The sequence below is a fragment of the Leptodactylus fuscus genome, chromosome 1, assembly GCF_031893055.1.
Source record: "Leptodactylus fuscus isolate aLepFus1 chromosome 1, aLepFus1.hap2, whole genome shotgun sequence".
NCBI classification, from domain to species: domain Eukaryota; kingdom Metazoa; phylum Chordata; class Amphibia; order Anura; family Leptodactylidae; genus Leptodactylus; species Leptodactylus fuscus.
This window is the reverse complement of record NC_134265.1, coordinates 120,421,549-120,444,518: the sequence shown is the minus strand read 5'-3', so window position 1 is coordinate 120,444,518 and position 22,970 is coordinate 120,421,549. Positions and strand designations below refer to the sequence as shown.

The 22,970-nt window shown below is 40.7% G+C and overlaps 1 protein-coding gene across 1 annotated transcript in view; it reads left to right on the top strand.

The window, feature by feature from the left end:
• Positions 1-22,970, top strand: part of MYO18B (myosin XVIIIB) — a 456,489-nt gene that overhangs the window by 21,927 nt on the left and 411,592 nt on the right. The window contains exons 5-9 of the mRNA XM_075276574.1: positions 2,431-2,946; positions 4,669-4,735; positions 6,187-6,299; positions 12,117-12,293; positions 14,083-14,281. Of these exons, the coding sequence (XP_075132675.1) occupies positions 2,431-2,946; positions 4,669-4,735; positions 6,187-6,299; positions 12,117-12,293; positions 14,083-14,281 (1,072 nt within the window). The remainder of the gene's footprint in view (positions 1-2,430; positions 2,947-4,668; positions 4,736-6,186; positions 6,300-12,116; positions 12,294-14,082; positions 14,282-22,970) is intronic.

Here is a 22,970-nt window from a genome sequence, read left to right as displayed (position 1 = left end):
CAAAGTGATCATGGGATGATAATACATTGCCATGGTGACTAGGGCCTACCAAAGGCCCCCCATGTCATCCTCACAAGCTTCACTATACAACTTTACCAAAGGCAAGTTTTTATAGTGAGGCTTTCACTTTGTACGAAATGATAAAAAAATATAAAATATAAATAGCCATTTAGCCATTTTCCAATAATAATAATAATAATAATAATAATAATAATAATTAATCTAACAATGGTGAAGATGAAACAGCCACATGTAGTATTAAAGGGATCCTTTCATTAAGGCTGGGTTCACATGATGTCTTTTGGCACGTAATGTGGCACGTAGATGCCGCGGGAGCTTTTGCGGCCTGTATACGCTCCTCCAGAGCTCAAACAGCACTGGGGGCGTCCCCAATGCTATGAGAGAACTCTCCAGCACCGCCTCCATCTTCTTCAGGAACGGGTCTTCTTTGCGTCTTCTTCTGGTGGTGGCTTGAAACTTGTAGGCCTCGGGCAGCTGACTGCGCATGCCTGCCGGCCACAAGAAGTTGGCCACTTACATTACAGTAAATTCATTATAAACCTAATCCCAGTACCTTGTAGAGGTGATTTTACAGTTTCTGAATATATCTCTGTTATTCAGTTTGGAGCCCCATTCTCTTGTAAATGAGGTTTTGGCATATGCGATAAAGGACATGTGCTTTGTCTTTGCTTGCTTGGGCATGGGTCTCCACACTAGATTCCCTCCCCTTAATCTCACGAAGCTCTGCCCTCCACTACTTGATTAAAGTTCCAATATTATACCACTATTGATTAACAGAGTTCCCATTGGTTTTGGCATCGCTCCTGGCAGTCACAGTACTGGTGTACTGCAGTCTGCAGAGGCCAGAAGCAATTCTGTAACCCTGGGGAATAGCTGTCAATGAAGTACTGGAGGGAGGAGTTTGTATCTAGTTTTAGGATAAAGGGGTGCGGATAAACATTTTGGGTCCCTCGTGACGTCTAGGGGTAGGTTGGTGCGGCCATTAAGTTCCCTCCTCCCTGAGTTTTGGTTAACCTCTACTTTTGTGGAGGTGGACATAGTTGCAGGCTCTGGGAGTACACTTAGGGTGAGAGCCCTTGAGGAAAGCAGAACAAGTAGCCTCCCTGCTCCGGCAGGAGGCAGTTGTAGCCTTAGGTTGCTTGGTACCTTTTGGTCCAGTAGCCTTGGGAATGTCGGGAACCTATTCTCTTTTGAGATGGGCTACCATTCAAACGCATCCTGTGCACATTTTTTCCGTTCACTGGGTGTAATGTTGGCACAGTTTAGAGGCCTTCAAAAAAAAAAAAAAAAAAAACCAGACCAAAGTCTGTCCAAGCAAATGGACACCCTAAAGCACTTTCCAATTACTTTCATATGACAAATAGTGATTACATTAAATGGGCCTCCAAAGGTAAATCACAGAGGCATATATGGAGACTGTAGAACCACCTCTACAATGTTCTATGATTAAGTTTAGAACAAATTTACTGACTCCCTTTTATGCAATAATGATATTGGGATCATCAGATCCTAGCGCTGACGTAAAGACAACGATGAAGTGAAGATCCAGTTCTGAGACATTAGCTGGCATTAGCTATGGAAATTCAGATACTATCTGTCCTCTGAGATACTCTGATTGATGTCCCCGAGATTAAGTCACAAATATCTATTCATCAACTATTGCATATATCATATGCTCCTAAATGTTTTAAAGTCTCAGGATCTTGGATGTATTATCAGCAGATCGGAATATCTAATTATATTATATGTGAATATGACAATTATCTGGACTTATGACCGATGCCTTATAATTCATTAGGATCTGTTACAAAAGATCAAAAGAGATCATATCATAACCTTCACAAACAGCTTTACTGCTCATTACATAGGCGGAAAGAACATCTAGCCACAGAACAGGCAACATTAGCTGGTCAGCAAAGTCCCCCAGGACTGTCCCTATGGAATGACTGGTAGTTTTCCCTACAATTTGCCGGGCACAAGCTCTAAATATATGTTTTTGACATGCGTTGATTCAGAATGGTACTCTTTAGGGGTCAAATTGAGCTGTTTCTTTAATATGAATGGTCTTTAATGTCATTTGCTTTTCAATCCACCCCCATATAGGCACAGATATGTAACACACTGGCTGTTTGAAGTCACCACTTACTGCAGAGCTTACTGTATGCTGTTACTTGTTTTCAGGCTATATTTCTTATAGCTTCTTACTCAATAATGCAGCTCAATTTTCCATGTAGGACCATACAGTGTATACATCCTTTATAATGTTAGCAGTGACATCAGATAAAATAAAAAAACCTTAATTATTTCATTTAGTCAACTGTCGACTAAAAAACACTGTTTAATGGATGAGTAGTCTAGGTTACCTTTATTATATCATTTCACCTTAATTTTGTTAAATTATTTGTTCAGTCTCCAGGAAAACTGAACGATTCACTTGTACAACAGTTTGTATATAAGGATGAAAACATTCTCACAGTAGGAGAAGAAATGGCCGGTACCAATAACGTCTTCATGAATGGAATTAATGGAGACAAACATCGAGAAAAAGAGGAACCCCCCGAAAAAGCTAACAAAAGAGCCATACATCTGAAGCCTGTGAAGAGCCCTACAAAGAGACAGAGCACACAAGTACCCAAAAATATTAACAGGAGTGAGTCCACAGTCAATAAAGTCAATGAACTGAATGAGAGCAAGTCACCAGTGCCAGTGGAAGAGGATACAGCCATGCCAGAGGCCGAAGAGAGCACACCAGTGCATAGTACAGTCATAGACAGCACAGGTACACAAACTGACCATAAACAGTCTGCCCACGAACATGCTGCAGTAAATAATGACAACCCTGAAGAAGATAAAACACAGACAGAAAACCACGATAATGATGTGCCAGGAGCAAGTACTGAAGAACAGCATACTGCTCCAGAAAAGGTAATGCGTGCATGAATGGGAATGACATGTTTGTCACATTTATATAGGGAGAATTGTTAACGTAATTGTTTGTCCAGTTTCATGTTATTATTTGGATAATGAAAAGTTAGACAATTTTCCAGTATACTTTCTGTGTCCAATCTTCATGATTTTCTAGATCTCTGCTTGCTGTCATTAATTTGATTACATACAGTAGATAAAAATCAGTCTATGGTCATGTGATGTACAGTCCATGGTCATGTGATGTACAGTCCATGGTCATGTGATGTACAGTCCATAGTCATGTGATGTACAGTCCACGGTCATGTGATATACAGTCTATGGTCATGTGATACACAGTCTATGGACATGTCATATACAGTCCGTGGTCATTTGATGGACACATAGATGCACAGCTGACCCTGACCCTGTGTTGTGAGTATAACGAGCTGTGCACCTGTGTGTCCATCACATGACCATGGACTGTATATCACATGACCATGGACTGATTTTTATCCACTAGAGGTAAACAAAGAATGAGTACAAGTAGACATCTAGTAAACCATAAGAAATTGGCATTAATACTATATTGAAAAATTGTATAACTTTTCCTTATACAGACAATAACATTTATTTGTGGCTCTTTAAGAGGATCAGACTAAGTATATAGATAGAATAGAAGAGGTTGCTTCACTTCTCCTGTTGTGAAGGGCCCATTGACTGGGCACCTTAAACACTAAATTTCAGCTGAGATTTCACAGCATTGCTACTGTATATGGCTGAAACTTCTTATGGTGTCCAATGGCCACACAAGTTTTTTCCACAGCATGGAAACCCAGCCTTTCTCTGCAGGGAGAATCTTCAGTTGCCCGTAGCTTCCTTTCATATCAGCTGATCACTGAGATTTCATCAGCGACCCCCATTGCATTTAGGCTGACCACAATGAATGCATTCTGAAGGGATGATGTCAATAGGGATGCCCAATATTTTGTTTTAGTTTTTTTTTTCTGGACAACTTATTGATAAATTACAGATTGATAACTTGTTTACAGACATACTGGAAAACTACTATTAGTGAATAAGTTGATAAGTAGTACATTTAGTTTTTTTTGGGTAAGTTCTAAATTTTTTTTGTAGCTATATTTATTGAACCTAGAAGCAGAGACTATAATCATATTATATACTGGGTAAATTATCTTGATAAATTAGGTTATAAAATGAAAAAATAACATTAAAAATACCAGATTAATTTCATGTTAGGAAGAAAATAACCAGAAAATACTTTGTAGCTCTCTACCTATTTACAGTTTTTATATCTTCTGATATGTATTAATGTATCATACAGTTTACATAGATTTGAAAATGTGTTCCTTGATTTCTTCTAACATTAGTTACACATTTAACAGAACGCCTTCTGTCAATGTGACAAACTTTGAAGTCATATTTAAAACATAACTTCAAATTTTCTGCCTACGCTAATACAAAATGAATGTGGGAGAACAAGGTGCTCATTTTCTGATTTTTACTACTCTTAGAAATGTTATGATCATGATAAAGATGATAATGTTCTTTATTTCTTCCTTAATTTCTCTGGAAAAGTGATAAAATAAGAGTCCAACTGAGTAATGCAATGGTATCCCAGCCTGTTAATAATACATGTCTGTAGCAGAATTATTGGGTCTCTAACTTTCAGTGTTTTGGATCTTCATCTACTAGATTAACTCATTAGAGCTTTCACTCTAGGTAACAGAAGATGTGTGGTATGAGACAGAGCAAGTCTGGTTTGTTCACAAAGATGGCTTCACACTGGGTATGTTTTTGGTGTCCTAGGTACTAGGTCTACTCAGTATTTTATTAACCTGTTGAAATATATTTATTTTTTTAAACCAGACTATTATTATTTATTTATAGCGCACCATTACTACCGTGGCGCTGTACATAGAAAACATGAGTACACTAAACTAGATAACATAGTGGTTGACTGGTATAACTTAGAGCTTCAGGAGAAGTAATAAAAATAACAGACACTTATACTCACCTTGCCTCACCTCTGCTGGGCAATCTCGCTTTGCACGGCATTCTTCAGTGTCTTCTTCAGTCCTCTTCCGTTCTGTGACTGAGGTCACGTGACCCAGGTGTCACTCCTGGTGCCTGTGATTGGGCACAAGCAGTCACATGGGGATTCTGGGGATGGTCAGAAGCCCAGGAGATGTGAGTCTACTTATTTTTAACCACTTTGCCCGGTGTAGCATCTATTGGAATGAGTCCTGGCAATATGTTGAGTTGCTTTCCCTTAACAATATGTATAGCAGTTGGGTAACCAGGCTTTTCCCCTTTCATCATGGTCGTTAGGGGCCGCAGACATCTCCTGCTTGCTGCGGGCCCCATACCCCTCCGGAGCTGGTTGTAGTCACTCCCCCTGCGACTGCAATTGTTATGCTGCTGCTATTAATAGTCTAGATTGCTTATACAGAGAGTCCATAGATGCAGAAATAGAAAGAAACAACTGCAACATTTATGAAACAGCTAATACAGCTAATCCAATTAAAGGCATGCACTTACTCTATATATACTCTATATAATACTACAGGTTTGACATAACAAAAGTTGCAAATTTTTGATGTTTTGATAACTTTTTGATGTTTTTTGACTGTCATTGTGTGACTGTGAGGTGTTAATTCACTCCACTCATTCAATGTTGCCCTGACCATTTACTTGGTCTGAAAATTAAAAATGTTATTAAATAAATCACCCACAGCACATCCATGCACCCCAGATACATGTTGACCCCACAAAATGATTTTGGGATGCACACTTCTCTCTAATGGTTAGATGGCAAAACACTTTAAAAGGCAATGGATCCATAGAGCATATCCAGACCAACATTAAGTTGAATGCTTTAATACCAAAAGGTTCAGTGCTTATATAAAAACAAACAATGGTGACATAGTCAAGCAAAACAGTTTGTAAAATAAAAATGAGAAAAAAAAACAAACGAAAAAACCTTGTAAGTTATAGCCCCTCTGGTTCCTTGGAGCTTGGAAAGAATCTCAGTTGGCCATCACCCAGCTATTAGCCGCTTCAAAAAGCTGTGACAAAGTTTTTCTTGGCATTAACAGCTAGGTTCCTCCAGACCCATCTTCCCTTCTTCAGTTTCAGGAAAAAGTTCATTTGTCAAGTAGCTATAACCAACCATTAACCATTAAGAAATGTAACTAATTTAACCATACTTTTATTTGCTTTTGCCCTGTGTGACTACAGCAACAGAACTTAAGCCAGATGTGGGGACACCAGAGTTGGCGGATGGGAAAGTCAGGATACGTATTGATGCTGAAGAGAAGACTATAGATGTGGATGAAGAAAACATCCATAGGGTAGGTTTCCTAAAGTTTAATTCTGCACATTTCTCTTCTTTTCTGTTTCCAAGTCATTGTTATAAACTTTTGTTTGACACAAATACAGATATGCTTATAAAATTATTGCAGACTAAGTGAGGGGCAAGACTAATATCAACCTAGGCCTATTTGTAAATACCGTGCTCTAATCGTAGGTAAAATAGTATCATTTGTATTAAATAATGGTACCCAAGAAATATAATGCATTATTTATATAAGATCTGATATGGACAACCATGTTTGGGTTCCATGCTATGTTACATTAATCCAGGACACAATAGTCCAGGCACTATAACTTACATAAGTGATTTTAATTATCTACCATATCTCTGCTTCATATTGGTATCATCTTTTAATTGTCCTTTAATTAATTTTTTTAATTTATGCCCACATGTATGACACGGTTGTACCCATGAAAACATATTTAACAATGTTGTACATAGGTATAAATTGCTGTATGGGCACAACCAGGGATAGAAGGGAAGGAGGACTATTTTGTTTTTTAGGCACAGTTTGGTTTTTGGACGTCATGCCACTTTTGCTGAACCACTAAATTGCCAGTAAAGTGGACTCTGCAGGAATGTGAACCCACTTTGGAAACTGCACCCCTCGTGGGATTTATCAGTCGGCATAGCAGGCATTTTTAACCCTTGAGTATTGCATTAATTTAATTTCCAGAAATGAATACACAGCTGATAATAAAAAGTGAAAATTGCAATTTTTTCACAGATATGCCATTTTAGTGTCCAATATGTTGCATCCAGTTTGTGTCAGCATAAACAAAAACTCAAAAGCTGTTATTCGAGTATCCTAGGTACAAAAGCTTTTGAAGCATTCATCTCTGATACAAGCTGGGCACAACATATTACACACTGAAATGATGTAGTCCTGGAAAAATTACCAATTTCTCCTTTCACCGTATGGTTGTTATTCATTTCTGGAAGATATATTATAGCAACACCTGGGGATTAAAAATGCTCTCTCTACTCCTGAATAAATTCCTTCAGGGGTGTAGTTTCGAAATCAGGTCATACAGCATATTAAGGTTCCTCTTAACTTGCATTTCAGGGGCTCTGCAAAAATGCCATGACATTCCAAAAACCAAATCATCTAAATACGGTATGTCTGCCAAACACCAAATAGCGATCCTTCCCTTCTGTGCCTGACAGTGTGACCAAATAGCAGTTTATACTGACATATAACATTAATTATGTTATCCTGGCTACACTAGTGTTGTACATGTGGGAATATACTTTAGTTTGGTCACACAGCAGGGCACAGATGTGAAGGAGCGCTATATAGCCCCATTTTGAAAACTGCACCCCTCAAAGAATGATGAAAAGAGGATGGTGAAAAGTGAATACGTAAGCTATGCAGAGTGCATTGGGAACAACAAATTCCCTATTAAGTTCCTATGATTGGGAGTCACTCTGGGGACATTTCTGGCATCTTTTCCCTTGTAACCTCTAAATTTGGGGAGTACCTTGATATATCCTTGAACAACTTATACATTCTCTTCCTGATGCAGCCAGTTTTTTACTAATGATTTGCCAATTTTTAAGGTTTTTGTCTTCACATTCTGCAAGCTATGTATTTTTTTTATTTTTCTGGTGATGTAGCCAAATGAGGGTTTCTTTTTTTGTGGTATGAAATGCATTTTGTAATAACACCATTTTGGGGTACCTATAACTTATTGGCTAAAGTTTATTAAAAGGGTTATCCCATGTCAAGGATCCTATCTATACTGGTAGCTTATGTAAATTCTTCTAAATATATTGCTTTAGAAATTCTCCTTTGTTTGCCTGCTATTTTATTCTTCCCATTATTTACACAGTGTTACCATAATCATGGATCTGTGAGATAGGACAAGTGACATCACTCACTTTTCTATAATCAGTTCAGCTAATTGCAGTTTGCTGATAAAGCAGAGTCTGTTATCTCTTTATGTAAACACACAGATAACACTGAGCCTGTTCTATACAGGCATCTGCATATTATCTGATCTGTATAAGTATTGTGATACTTTAGTGTCCCATTCAGCAAGAGGGGGGAGGGGAAGTGAGAAGAAGAGACATCAGGCAAACTTCTGAAACAGAGAAATGGGAAAACCCCTTTACCTTGCTTGGTGGATTAAAAAAAAACAAACAAACAATTCTGGCATTACTTTTTTTTGTGCAGTGTGCAGCATAAATAACATATTCTGTGGGTCGGTACAATTACAACAATACTTAATTTAAATGTGTTACTAATTTTGCAGAAAAAAATCCCATTTGGGGACATAAATCAGTGATTTTTTTCTTCGTCTTTTTCTGAGAGGTGCAACATTTTTATCTTTCGGTTGTCTGAGTTGGTTGAGGACTTATTTTTTGTGGGGCAAGCTGTGCCTTTTATTGTATCAATGTATTGTTGTGGGGAACATGTGACTTTTTCTTCACTTTCTATAGTATATGTTGTGAGGCGAGATGGCGAATCATCATTACTTCCAGTTTTTCTTTTTCAGTTTTTTTTTTTCTTTTTTTTAGGATGTTCAGCGTGTAGGTTAAATAATGTTTCAGTTTTATTGTACGGGTTGTTACGTACACAGCGAATATGTATTGTTGTTTTTATTCATTTTTAGTTTTTTTATATTATAATTCATTTTATATAGGAAAGGGGAAGTTTTGGGCCTTTGTTTGTTTATTAGTTTTTTTTAACACACTATTTTTTTTTTACACTTTTTTATTAATTTTTTTTTTTTTTTTTTACATTTTACTGTTGTCCCACTAGGGGACCAGAACCAGCAATGCTCTGATCACTGGTTCAATATAATTCAGTACTTTATACACTTGTATTGTAGTGTATAATGGAAGTCAGCCTATGCCTCCCATTGCGGCAGGATCAACCAGGTATTGGGGGTGGTGGCAGCCCTGGGTCACTTCCTTTAACTTTGCTATTAATCATTACTGAGTCTTTGTGTCAGGGTATATAGTAGCAGCAGGAGCTCCAGCACTGTCTACAGATAACCACAGAGCTGTACTTTCTTCAGACCTGTATAGACTGGTTTCACATTTACACTCTTCAATTTTTAACAAATCAAAATGAAAAGCGTTTCTGATTATTTAACTTGCTAGATTGAATATATATTATTTATGGATGTCTTATTGCTTTTTTCTCTTGGACACTTCAAAACTGCAAGAGAAAAAGATAAAATTCATCATTTATTTCCTACCTTGTTGTTACAAAGTGTAGGAGTATTAAAGTAGACACATTATTATAATGTATTATGCATAAACCAGTAACACATATAAAAATACATAATTTTGTAATATATATTTTGATACTGGAATGTGTAAATTCTTACTTCCCTGCAGCCCCCTATGTGTGCCTAAAGGCTCCTTAGAGATGTTTAGGCCTAGTTCACACGGGGACGGAATAATGTATTTTGGCCCTGATTTTGACAAGAGAAACCGCATCAAAATAGGGACCAAAATACACTTTCCGCGTCAGTCGTGGCTTCCCGCTCCGGAGTAGGCCAAAATGAATGGGCCTAGTCCAGAGGGTGCTGCCGCGAGGCTCATTGAGCCACGGAATCCGCCCGAAGAAAGGGCAGCTCGCTTCTTTTTTCTGTGAGCGGCAACATGCCACTCACGGAAAAAAGGTCGCTAGCAGTCTCCATAGACCAACATTGTGAGGGGGCGGATTATGACGTGTATTTTGCGCCATAATCCGCCCCCTCTTTGCCCGTGTTATAATACTCCAATAAGAAAATGAATGGTCATGCAGGTGCATTGTCTCCCTCTATCACTGTGTCCGTGAGACTTCAGTCTTTGAGAGTGGATAAAGAGGAGTGGAGAGACATCTGATTGACTCAGAATGGGCACTGTAATAGCATGACACAAGTAGGGGCACCTGGAAAATTCTGTAAGCCTTTAAAGGGAGCCTGTCAGCAAGAAAATTGCTGTCAAACTAATGACAGTACCTTTTAAGGCTGCTTTTACTCTTTCCAAAGATGTCTTTCTTATTCTACATTGCAGCTCCATTTTTATGAAAATCAGGATTTTATTTTTATCCACATTAGCTGAGAAGGGCTTTAGTATTTCTTCTCCTGATAGGGCTTTCTCTCTGCTCCAGATAACCTCCCTAACTGCAGACAAAGTAGGAGATGTCACTCAAGCAATAAGGGGAGCAGCTGGGTAACAGGGGCCAATATCTAGAGCAGACAGTGATGCCACAGCAGAGAATACAGTTTTTCAACAAAATAAAGTTGCAATGCAGTATAAGAAAGATATTTTTGACAAGCATCCCTACAAGCTACTGTCATTAGTCTGATACAATTTTTTCTGCTGATAGACTCCCTTTAACACTAGTAGTGTGGCATTTTTCTTGTGCATTGAATGCAACTAGAGAGGCACGATGTATTAAACAATTCTCATGCACCAAAAATCAAATCAGATTTTAGCACAGACAAATATTTAGACATATTGTGATTTTATGCCACATTAGGCATTTTTCAAACAGAGAGGACAGCTTAGTAGATAGACGTATTTCTGTACCTCTAGTGTAAATTATATTTCTATACCAAAGCATAGATATGCTTTCTGGCACATGGTCAGGCATAAGATCCCCTAATTTGTTAAGCGGCATGCATATACTGATGAGCAAAAGGGTAACAATGTTTTGAACTTTTGACTTTCAGGCTCCATATCTCTCGATCCACTACAGCCTCAGCCATGACACTAACATCATTTAATAGACAATCATCTTGGCTATCTCATATATAAATTTGACTTGCAACTATATGATTAGTTAGGCAGATTCTTGTCCTGTAACTGCATTGTTACTGTTTTGCTCCTAAAAATCTAAATTTTAATTTCTATTATTTTAAAACCTTTGGTTTTCAACACTGCCTGAATCCTTCTGGGCATGATCTTGATCAGATTCAAGCATGTCTTGACTGAAATCTGATCCCAGGTCTGTTCTACACATTACCAAAGTTGGTGCATATTGGTCAACTCACTTGGGTATAAATAGAGCTTCTTCTTCAACTCTACCCAATAGTGTTCGATTGGTTGAGGTCTCGGGTTGGTTGGAGAGGGTTCAATCCAGCACCTGTAATTCATTGTCATAGAACCATTTTTCGCTAATCTCGATGAATGCTTCAGGTCCTTTTCCTGCTGGAACACCATGTCATCCATTTAATACCCATATGCTATTCCCATAATCCTAAGAATATGTTGCTCTTGTGCTGCAGTAAAGTGTTCTTGAATCCCCTTCATTGTGTTTCCTGCATAACAATGTTGTGACCAACCACAATGTAGGGAACTATAAGCATGGTCCAATGCAGGTGAATGACGTCAGCATCAGTTTCCTGCACAGCCATTTGAGTAGTCACGCCGTTGTGCAAGAAAGATTTATCTGTGGACACAACTCATAATTAAAGTTGTGTCTCCTTTAATGTCAGGATCCCTCTGATCTTCATTGCCTGATTCCATAGAATGATCATAAAGTTCTTCTATGCTGTGGGCATATACACTGTTCTTCATAGAGTCCTGTCCTTATTGTTCTAGTATTAGTACTTGTCAAGTTGAATCCACTCTTTATAGTGGTAACCATACAAAAAATAGAGAAGCCATCTGACCTATGGAATTAAGATATTCTCTGTAAATGTACCTTTAAGGTTGGCTGTATTATATTCTTGTTATTAGAGTGTAATATTGATGGATACATCCTAGTTGTGATCTTTAGAAATTCGTCTTGTGACATTTTTTATCTTTTGTATTCATTAAGATGTTAACATATTTTATTTTCTTCCCTTAGACAAATCCTTCCAAATTTGACTATGCAGAAGACCTGACCACTCTTATCAGTCTGAATGAGTCCAGTGTAATCCACACTCTATGGCAGCGCTACCAGTCCCAGCTGATTCACACCTACGCTGGACCAAACCTGATAGTACTTAAACCAAGTGGACCCGTCACAAACTTTTCTACAAAGGTTGGACATGTTTCATTAGTTGTGTGATCTGAACAATGGCAAGGCCATAAAACACATATATGATATCTGTGCTCTCTCTTTTTACCAGCCATTTTATGTTAGGTAGAAGTATGACATGAGGCCCAGATAAATTATTACCCCCTCATTACTTTATTGTTATCATCTGTTGTCAAATATGCACTTTACAAAACACAACGTCAAAAAGACAGGATTACTTATAAATAAAATACAAGTATTTATTGAAATAAATAAGAACAATAATACACAATTAACCACAATATATTAAATATGGGAAGGACCAATACAAAATGTATACCATAGTAGGGTGGCTAGTATGCTATAATATAGTAGTGGTATAACTGGACTGGGTCATATATAAAGAACTGTGTAAACAACCTATAAATAGCTGAATAAACTAAAGTGCCAAAAGCATACCAATAATAAAGTGGAACACAGTACATGTAACAACAGTGAACAACACAACCCTGAAGTAAAGTGTAAAGAGACCCGGTACAGAATATAGTCCACAATATAATGAGCCTACTCAGACTATGGAGCGCCCGACGCGCGTTTCGCCACTTCCTGGCTTCGTCAACTCTTAGGAAACGGACCATAGTACCCTTCAAATTTGGTTGTACTCTGGTGGGCCAGTCCAACATTGAGCGAAGGGAGGAGAAAACAGAGAAAGCTGATAGAACCAGAACTAATGCGCTTTAAAGTGGTGAAATTGTAGGGATTTATTTAATAAAAATGATTTAACAAGCAGTTAATTTTGGATTTAGGAAGTAAATTATCAATAAAAAAAATCATTGCAAAGGTTTCTACAGCCTTATAGCTTGCAATTTTAGACTTCATGCATATGACCTAATCGTTCTATACCGAGTAGTAAAACAGCCTTCATTTTAGTGTATCGGGTTTTTAATGTACTTCCACGTGCTTTAAGATTCATAGATACAATTTTGACTGTAGCATGCCCTGGTCTATTGGATGTCATATATATGGAGGAATACTTCTGTACATAATGCACCCAACAGAGCACAGTACAACAGCAAATGAAGACTGTACAGTATCACAGCATTGCCATTTTAATTCATGCGCATGGTTGTGCCATTTTCATGAAGGCCTACTTAGTAACTGAGAAAACTAAAGCTCCAGTTGCAGTTTTCCCTGAGTACACTAGGTGGTGCTGTACATCTATGTGTTTAAAATTGTGTGCACAACTCATTGCTATAAAGAATGATGCAAATTCATTTATATTTGCTGTAAGCAGCTCATACATTTCAACACTGGCAATATTGCTGTCCTAGTATTGGTTTCAGACTAGATTATAAATATATTACAATTTTTCAACGCAGGTAAACATGAATTTCCCAGGATCAAAAGTTTGCAACCAGTTAGATTCTGTTTTATACTGTCTTTCATCTGAAGAATGTATACTTTTCAGTTGATAATTTGCATACAATATGGAAAGAATAATCCAACTGGTTGTAGACTTTTCAGTTGATAATAGATAGGATGAAAATAATAATATAACTAGTTGTACATTTTTCAACTGATAGAAGAATAATCCAACAGTTGAAAAGTTTACAATAGATTATCCTCTTCATACTATCTATCAGATGAAACCGGTTCCCCTATTCTTCCCATACTATCTATCAGTTGGTTACTGCCCCAAGGTAAACTTCAGATCTCTTTACCAGGTAATAGATGGCCATTCTGCAGGGGGAACTGAATATTGGCTTAGTTCATAGTCTATTACAGGTTTACTAAATTCGGCAGCTCTTTCTAGGTATTCAAAGGGAAGAAGGACAGCATGCCACCTCACATCTGCTCAGTGGCCCAGAAAGCCTATTGGAACATGCTAACTCAGCGCCAGGATCAAACCATTGTGCCCTTGGGCAGAAGCAATGCAGGCAAAACAACTTGCTGCCAGACCGCATTGGAATACCTTGTGGACGCTGCTGGGACTGTGGACAACAGAGTAACAGGTAGGGCCACCAGCAACACTGACATACTAGACTTCTTTACTGCATTAATATATTATGTCTTTTGTCATATATGTTGACTATTAATGAGCCTAAACTAATATATGTGGGAATTACATTTATTTATTATGCTTACTTGTATAGCGCCATCATATTCCGCAGCACTTTACAGACATTGTCAGTCGCTGTCCCATATAGGGCTCAGAATCTACATTCCCTATCAGTATGTCTTTGGAGTGTGGGAGGAAACAGAGTATGCGGAGGAAACCCACGCAAATGTGGGGAGAACATACAAACTCCTTGCAGACGTTGTCCTTGGTAGGATTCGAACCCAGGACTCTAGCGCTGCAAGGCTGCAGTGCTAACTAGAGATGAGCGAGTAGTATTTGATCGAGTAGGTATTCGATCGAATACTACGGTATTCGAAATACTTGTACTTGATCGAATACTACTAGCTATTCGCAGTAAATATTCAATTCAGAACCAGCGTTGATTGGCCGAATGCTATACAGTGTACAGCATTCGGCCAATCAACGCTGGTTCTTTTTTTTTTTTTTTTGTTGCATTTATTAAATTATTATTATTATTTTTTTTAATAATATTTTTATTAAACATTTTTTGGTAATACATGAGGATACAAAGATGTGAGAGGTACGTAAAATATAAGCATCAAAGGTTAGTGTATTCGATATAACATATCTCCATGGACAATAGGGATGCGAATAACATTTGAAATCATATCTATGTGGAGCAAATTCAAAAGGATTGAATACAGTCAGGTGTAATTTTCTATTCTTATTTTCAGTGAATTTATGAGGAGAAGGAAAGGTAAAGTAGAGGGAAATAGAGGGAGACGGATGAAAGGGAGATAGGGAATGGGGAGTAGAGTGTATGATGAGAGTAGGGGGGGAGCAGGAAGAGGGGAAGTCTGGAGGAGGAAAGGGAGAGGGGGGACATGACCCAATTTCAGTTCAAAATACATTCAAGGGTGAAACAAGCAATCACATGGTATCTAGTCATCTCTAAGAAAAAAGGCTATGTACTAGGAGTAGAAGGCGGCTCGGGACACCGGTATATGGTTGCTGTTCACAGGGGAGTACATAAAAGAAGTCTAAAAATTAAGAGCTCTCCAAGGCGACCAGATTTTTAGAAAACGATCATGTCGCCTAGACTGCCAACTCGAGAGCTCCTCAAAGCGAGCAATTTGGTGGACTTTATTGATCCATTCGGCTCTGGTAGGAGGGTCTGGATTTAACCATTTTTGAGGTAGAATCGAGTTGGCCGCCAGGACTAGATGAGAAATCAGATTTGATTTAGAGGGTTTGTACTCTGGAGAGGCGAGGGATAATAGCACCATAGATGGAGTGAGAGAGAAAGACGGTGAGGATAGGCTCCTGATAGTTTCTTGTACGTCTGTCCAGTATTTTTGTATTTCTGGACATGACCACCATATGTGTAGTAGCGAACCTGTGTGTAGTTTACATCTCCAGCACAAGTCGGAATCCAACAGACCCTTATCGTGAAGCCATTGAGGGGTGCGATACCACCTAGCAAGGAGTTTGTAATGTGCTTCTTGCATCCTCACACAGGGTGAGAATCCATGTGAGTGGGAGAGAATCTGTTTGACTTGTTCTTCCGTGAGAGATAGTTTGAGATCAATCTCCCAGGATGCGAGATATGCAGGTTTATATGTTTTAGGAGGATGTGCAAATTTAGCTAGGACATAGGAGGTCTTTCTCAATAGTTTGTTGTGTGCTAAGGTAGCACGTTCAAATGCTGTAAGATTCGTGTGAAGTCTGTGGGAGTCCGACCAGCGCCTGAAGCTGTGCAACACGTGTTGTTTGTGAAGAAAAGTAGGGTGGGTCGAGTCTAACAGTTGTAACAGTTTCTCAGTGTCAATTTCATATGAGATATTCATGACATCTAAGAAGGTATGTTTACTCAATTGAGACCATAGTGTGTCATATGTTGGTTTGGTAGTATCCGACCAGAAAGGCAGGAGTCCCAGTGGCATCATGGGGGAGTTGTTTGGAGCTAGGGGGTCACCCAGGTCTCTCCATGTCTCACAAGCCCCCAATAACAGCTGATCTATTTGCCTGGATCTATGACCTTGCTTTCCATATAGCCACAGATCTGCCAGGGAGGCTGGGCCGAAAGTGGCCAGTGAGATATCAAAGAGGGTGGAGGGGTTAGGGGTGGATAATTCAATCCATCTTTTAAGTTGGACCGCCTTATAATAATCCATGACATCCGGTAGTCCAATGCCCCCCTCCAGCTTCCTTTTCATTAAGAGTTTAATGGGTAGGCGGGGGTGCCTGCTTTTCCAGAGAAAGTTTGAAAAGATGCTTTTGAGTGTTTTAAAGAAGGCAGGAGGGAGGCGCATAGGGATCATGTGTAGGCGGTAGAGTATAGTGGGGAAGGCATAAGTTTGTAAGAGGTTGCGTCTACCAAACCAAGAGAAGGGTAACGAGTTATAGGAGGCTAGTTTAGAGCGTATGTCCGACAGAAGAGGTTGAAAATTCTCTTGGTATAAGAGAGCGGGATCAGAGGGTATGCGAATTCCAAGATATTTTATAGACTTAGTGGCCCAGGAGAACGGGCGTGATGACTTTATGTCCTGAGCTAGGTTTTTGGGTATGGTTATGTTGAGCACTTCTGACTTTTCTATATTTATCTTATATCCTGAGATTTTCCCGTATGTATGTAGCAATTCGAGGATAACCGGGAATCCTTTTTCCGGATTGGAAACTAGGAATAGCACGTCGTCGGCGAAGGCCGCTGAGTGGAGTGTGTGGTTGCCAATCTTTAAGCCATGAATATCTGGGTGATCCCGTACAGCCTGTAGGAGGGGTTCGAGGGAGAGAATGAACAATGAAGGGGAGAGTGGGCATCCCTGTCTCGTTCCGTTTTTGATGTTGAAATAGGTGGTCAAGGTATCGTTTATTTTAATGCGGGCATGTGGTTGTTCATATAACGTGTAAATAGCTGAGATAAATTGGGCTGGGAAATTAAATTTGCGTAGAACCGCTTCCATATATTTCCAATTGACGCGGTCGAATGCCTTCTCGGCATCCAGACCTAGGAGAGCTAGTTTAGAATCAGATTTTCTGGCAAATGTGATGGCATGCAGAAGGCGATGGGAGTTGTCCTTACCTTCCCTACCCACAACAAATCCGGACTGTTCTTGGTTCAGAAGTTTAGGGATAAGGTGTTTGATACGGAGAGATAGTATTTTGGCCCAGATCTTGACATCCTGGTTGAGCAACGATATGGGACGATAACTCCCACATAAAGTGGCATCTTTCCCTTCTTTGTGTAATAGAGTGATGTGCGCTTCTTGCGCTTGTCTTGGGAGTTTGGCACCTGAGAGAAGAGAATTCAGGGACAGGGAGAGATGTGGTAGGAGTTCATTCTGGAAGATTTTATAATACTGGAGTGGGAAGCCATCGGGACCTGGACTCTTGCCCGTTGGGAAACTTTGCAGTGTGTCTCTAAGCTCTGTTAAAGAGATAGGGTCTGTCAAGGTGGAGGTATCCTCAGCTGTGAGAGAGGGTAGCTTGAGAGAAGAGAGAAATTCCTCACTTCTGTCAGGATTTGGGTTCGCGTTAGCGGGTTCGTTACTTGCATCAAGATTATATAGATCAGTGTAGAAAGATAAGAAGCTTTCTGTTATATTGGGAGTTGAAGTATGTAAGACTCCATGTTTGTCTTTGACCGAGTTTATGAAGCATTTAGCTTTCCTCTTTCGAAGCATTGAGGTCATGAGCTTACCACTCTTGTCACCGTGTGCGTATAGTTTATGCTGGTAATGCAAGTATTGTTTAGCTGTGCGCGAGTTAATCATGTCTTTTAGTTGTTCTCGTAGCTGTAGGAGGTTGTCCCTAAATGGCCTTTGTTGACTAGACTTTCGAATTCTCTCAATAGCTGCTATGTCTGCGAGGGTTTTGTCAAGGGCTGCTTGGGTATCTTTTTTAATTTTGGATGCTAGGGAGATGAATATCCCTCTGATAACTGATTTGTGGGCCTCCCATGTAATAGTGGTACAGGTGTCTGCATTGGAATTCAAGCTAAAATAAGAGCGAATGTGTTCTCTAATTTTTGTGACAGTTTCAGGATTATCTAGTAGCGCTTCATTGAGTTTTCAGCACCAGTCTTTTCTGGGCAGCTGGGCCATAGTGAGAGACGCCCAGACTGGGGCATGGTCTGAGACCGTTATATTTTCTATACGGGCCTTTGGTGCGAAGGGGAGAAGAGAGGAGGAAAGAAATATGTAATCAAGTCTTTGATATGATTGCTGGGGGTTTGAGAAGAAGGAGAAGTCTTTTGTGGAGGGGTGAAGGGATCGCCAGAGATCCACTAGTCTCATGTCATGTAAGAATTGCATCAGCCTGCCCAAAGCTTTTTGAGAAATTGAAGAAGTGCCAGAGGACGTATCTAACGTCGGATTTAGAGCTACATTCAGGTCACCAGCCAGTATTATTTGACCTTCCGCAAATAGTTCCAGTGTGTGTAACATATTTAGTAGCCAAGGGATCTGTCCCTGGTTTGGTGCGTAGACATTAGCCAGGGTGTATTTGTGGGAAGCTATCGTACCCTTCAGGATAAGGAGTCTACCCTCCGAATCTTCATATGTTTGCATGCATTCGAACGGTACGGAATGGTGTATCAGAATGGATACGCCGGCCGTGGGTTTTATAGGGTTCGTGGAGTGAAAGCTATTGGAATAAGCAGAAGTGGGAAGACGTGGGATGTGCCCTCTTTTGAAGTGGGTTTCCTGAAGAAAGACTATTTGTGATTTCAGTTTTCGTAGTACTGTGAAAATTTGTGATCGCTTGTTTGGGGAGTTCAGGCCATGAGTATTGAATGAGGTGACAACTAAGGAGGACATGTTGAAATGAGTCTATGTGTCCCCGGGTATAGGAATGTGGGTGCTATGTTAGAACCTTGGAGGGGAGATGGGAGTGTTGGAGGGGTAGATGTGAGAGTAGAGAGGGATAAAGTGGGTGAGGGAGGGGGGAAGGGGAAAAGATGTGGATGGCACGAGGTAAGTTAGGAGGGAGAGGGGAGAGGAGGAATAGAGGGGGAAATAAGTAAGACTGTAAATCAAACCTCAACGTTTACAAGAAAAGAAGAAAAACAAGGGGAATGGGTTGTTGATGAGCCTGCAAGTCAACAACCAATTTTGAGTACGCTGTCTGAATTAGACAGTGTAAGAATTAGGGATACAGAGGAAGTTCTGATCGTGGGGGTCAGAAACTATGTCACTTATAGATCTGGATATGAGGAAGGCAGGTAAACGAGAATTGGGCCTTTGAATGGGTATCAGTGGTCTGTACGACTAAGCAGGGAAGAGAGAGGATGTTTCCGAGTGTGTGGTGAGAGAGAGCCAGATGGTGCGACTGGGGTAGTGTTGCAGGAATAGAAAGGCAAGAGAGCAAGTCGTGAGTTTGGTGTGAGTGTGAAAGGAGTGTGGTAGAGTGGGTGAGCAGCATGTGCGTGAGACATAAGACGGCAAATAGACAAGTATGGGTGGTACAATGTCTAATTTTGGAATGAGGGTACAGGGGTATGTGAGATAGTGTATGGGGGTAACATATAGGGAGAACTGGTGCTATAGGCACATGCATGTTATTTGTTGGGAAGCGGAGTACAAACGTATTATCTCGGTATGTTTACATATTGTTAGGCAGTTCAAACTGAAACATTAGAAACAAGACATTCTACTGCTAAGTATTGTAAGAGAGACACAAGATACGTAAAGAAAATAACAATGTTCTATTCCGCTAAATACCTGAAAAAGTGAGGAGGGTGAAGCAGATGAGACAGAACCTCAAGAAAACATAGCACATTATATGAGTGCAATTCTAAAAAATAAAATAAAATTCCCCCTCTCTAGGAGGGTCCGGAGAACAGCAGCCCCCGAACCCGCGGGGCCCAACGAACCTATGTCCGGGGGACCCGGGGATCCGGGGAGAAGCGTCCCCCTAGGATACACTAAAAGAATCAAACATAAACTTGAACAGGTCTGAAACACAGGAGTGCTTGATACATAAAATTAAGTACTTATTAGCCAAAACGTCAGGCAATATCGCAGGACAGACCTTGTTGCGTTTTATCGCACAGAAGACATTGTCTCATAAGTCCAGACAGGTTATAACAGGCAAAATTCAGAAAGTATGTGAAAAAGGCTATGCAACTATGAATGAGCATAGGAAGGGAACAAAACTCTAATTCACTATCAGATAACCTTAAACTAAGTGAGACGGGCTCAAAATCACTGGGGAGATTGTGAAGGGTACCTGGGTCCACAGGAGCATAAGTCCACAGAATAAGATAGCTTGTCCGTTGGAGAAAGCCTAGTTAGGGGAAAGGTTGGTGGGGTGGGATGGGTGGGGGGGAAAACAGGGTCCGAGTCAGGTAATGAACCATGAAAAGGGCTTGGGTACAGGATCATGCTGTCGCTGATATATGTGGGTTTGGACTTACAGGTTGTTGTTATGCAAGACGAGGATCTGTAGTGAATCCATCAGCAGAATAGTTACATGGAGTCCTGGTCTTTGCGTTTGTTTGCAAGTTTCCTCGATTTCGGGGACCTGGAGGTCTCAGGCTGTTGAAAGAAATCCGGCTGCGGCAAAGGTGGTAAAGCCGATATGTCTTCGGGTATTGCCATCCACGAGGAGATTGGTATAGGCTGGATATCTAGTAGGGGCCACGCCGAGGCCAGGTCCTCAGGAGAGCGGATAATGATACGGCGGCCTTGCTTAAGTATGGATAGGCCGAAGGGGAACAGCCATGCATACGGCAGGCCTTTGTCTTTGAGGGCCTCCAAAAGCGGGCGTAACAGTCGTCGTTTTGCTAATGTGGACGGGGCCACATCTTGATATAATTGGAAGTCGTGATGTTCATAACGCAGAGGCCTTTTCTCTCTTGCTGCCTGTAAAATTGCGGATGTGTCGACCGAAGTTAGCAAACCACAAATTATATCTCGTGGGGGTTCATCATCTTTGGGCTTTGGTCTGACCGCTCTGTGAACGCGTTCTATTTGAATAATGGCGGCCCTGTCTTGGCCTAGTAGAGAGGTGAACATCGCCATAACAACTTCCCTCAGGGATTCTGGAGCATATGACTCCGGGAGTCCTTTTATACGCACATTGCGTCTTCTATTGCGGTTTTCAAGGTCCTCAATCATATCATAAGCCCTGTTAAGGTGTCTGTGATGAAGCGTGAGGTGCTGTGTGGAAGCTGCAGCATGCGTGGTAATGGCGCTGCATCCTTCTTCCAAGGATTCAGTCCTCTTATGCATGTTGTTGAGATCCGCCCTCATGTCGGCTATTTCGGCCAAAACAGGGGCCATCTCTTGTGTCAAAACCTTTTTTAGATAGGTCTTGGTGATCAGATTAGCGGAGAAGTCCTGCTTATCTAAGCTGGCGGTGCTCTCTCCATCTGAGTCATCTCCCCCCTCACGCACATCCGCATCACCAGGCGCCATCTTGCGCGCCAGTTGTGGAGACTGTGCGTTCTTTCTCCGGAAGAATTTGTGAACTTCCCCGGAGGTATGCTTCGTTATTGGGGTACCTGGGGTATCACTGCTCCTATCCCTGCCGGATTTGCCCATTCTTGTAGCTGCTGGAGAGGTAAGTGATCCGTTTCTGGCTCTCGGTACGGAGGAGCTGCAGGCCTAGCACTCCATACACGATGACGGTCAGGCTCCGCCCCCTCAACGCTGGTTCTGTCGGAGGCTCGTCTGTGAGGAGGCAGAGTCTAAGATCGGACCACAGTAGTCTCCATTGTGGTCTGAATTTAGACTCCCTCTCCTCACAGATGAGCCTCCGGCAGAACCAGCGTTGATTGGCCGAATGCTGTACACTGGCCAATCAATGCTGGTCAATTCATTCCTATGAGAAAAAGTAAGCTCCCTCGTAACAGCAAGCTGCCAGCAATCCCGACTAGCAAGGACGAGTCTGCGGCAGAACCAGCGTTGATTTGCTGCAGGCTCGTCTTTGCTAGTCCGGAGAGCTGGCAGCTTGCGGTTACGAGGGAGCTTACTTTTTATCAGCGCAACTGCAAGCGCTGTGCAGTTAAAGGGCATGGACCCCATAGACTATAATGGGGTCCGTGCACTTTAACTGCACAGCGCTCTTCCTAAACACTCTCCTCCTGCTATTCGTGGACTTGGTGACTCTCCTTTAGTCGAATAGTGGTTTTCCCTGGGATTCGATATTCGATCAAGTAGTCGAATATTGAGGTTCTACTCGAAATGAATCTCGAATCTCAAATATTTCACTGTTCGCTCATCTTTAGTGCTAACCACTGCCCTGAGCATTAAGGGGTTTGTTCTATTAGGGAATATGGAGGGTAGCATTTTGCTCAGGATCCATTCTATTGGCCAGAGTGGCATCCTCAACAAGAGATCACCCTCTCTGGCTCAGGATGTCTACTCTAATAGATCTAAGTCGTCCAAGTATTGTATGAATAAATGTCACATAATACTACACTTTTCCATGGTATAGTTGTCACCATCACCCACATTGTCCATCATTTGTAAGTGGTAATTGTAGTTAGACAACCACGGTAATAGAAATTGCTAATGCTATTTACTGTTATTGTGACAGATGGGAGCTAACTGTATTCCACAGCACTGCCGCTGGTCTATTAATACTACGTAAAGGGGTAATATCAAGTTATCACGTGC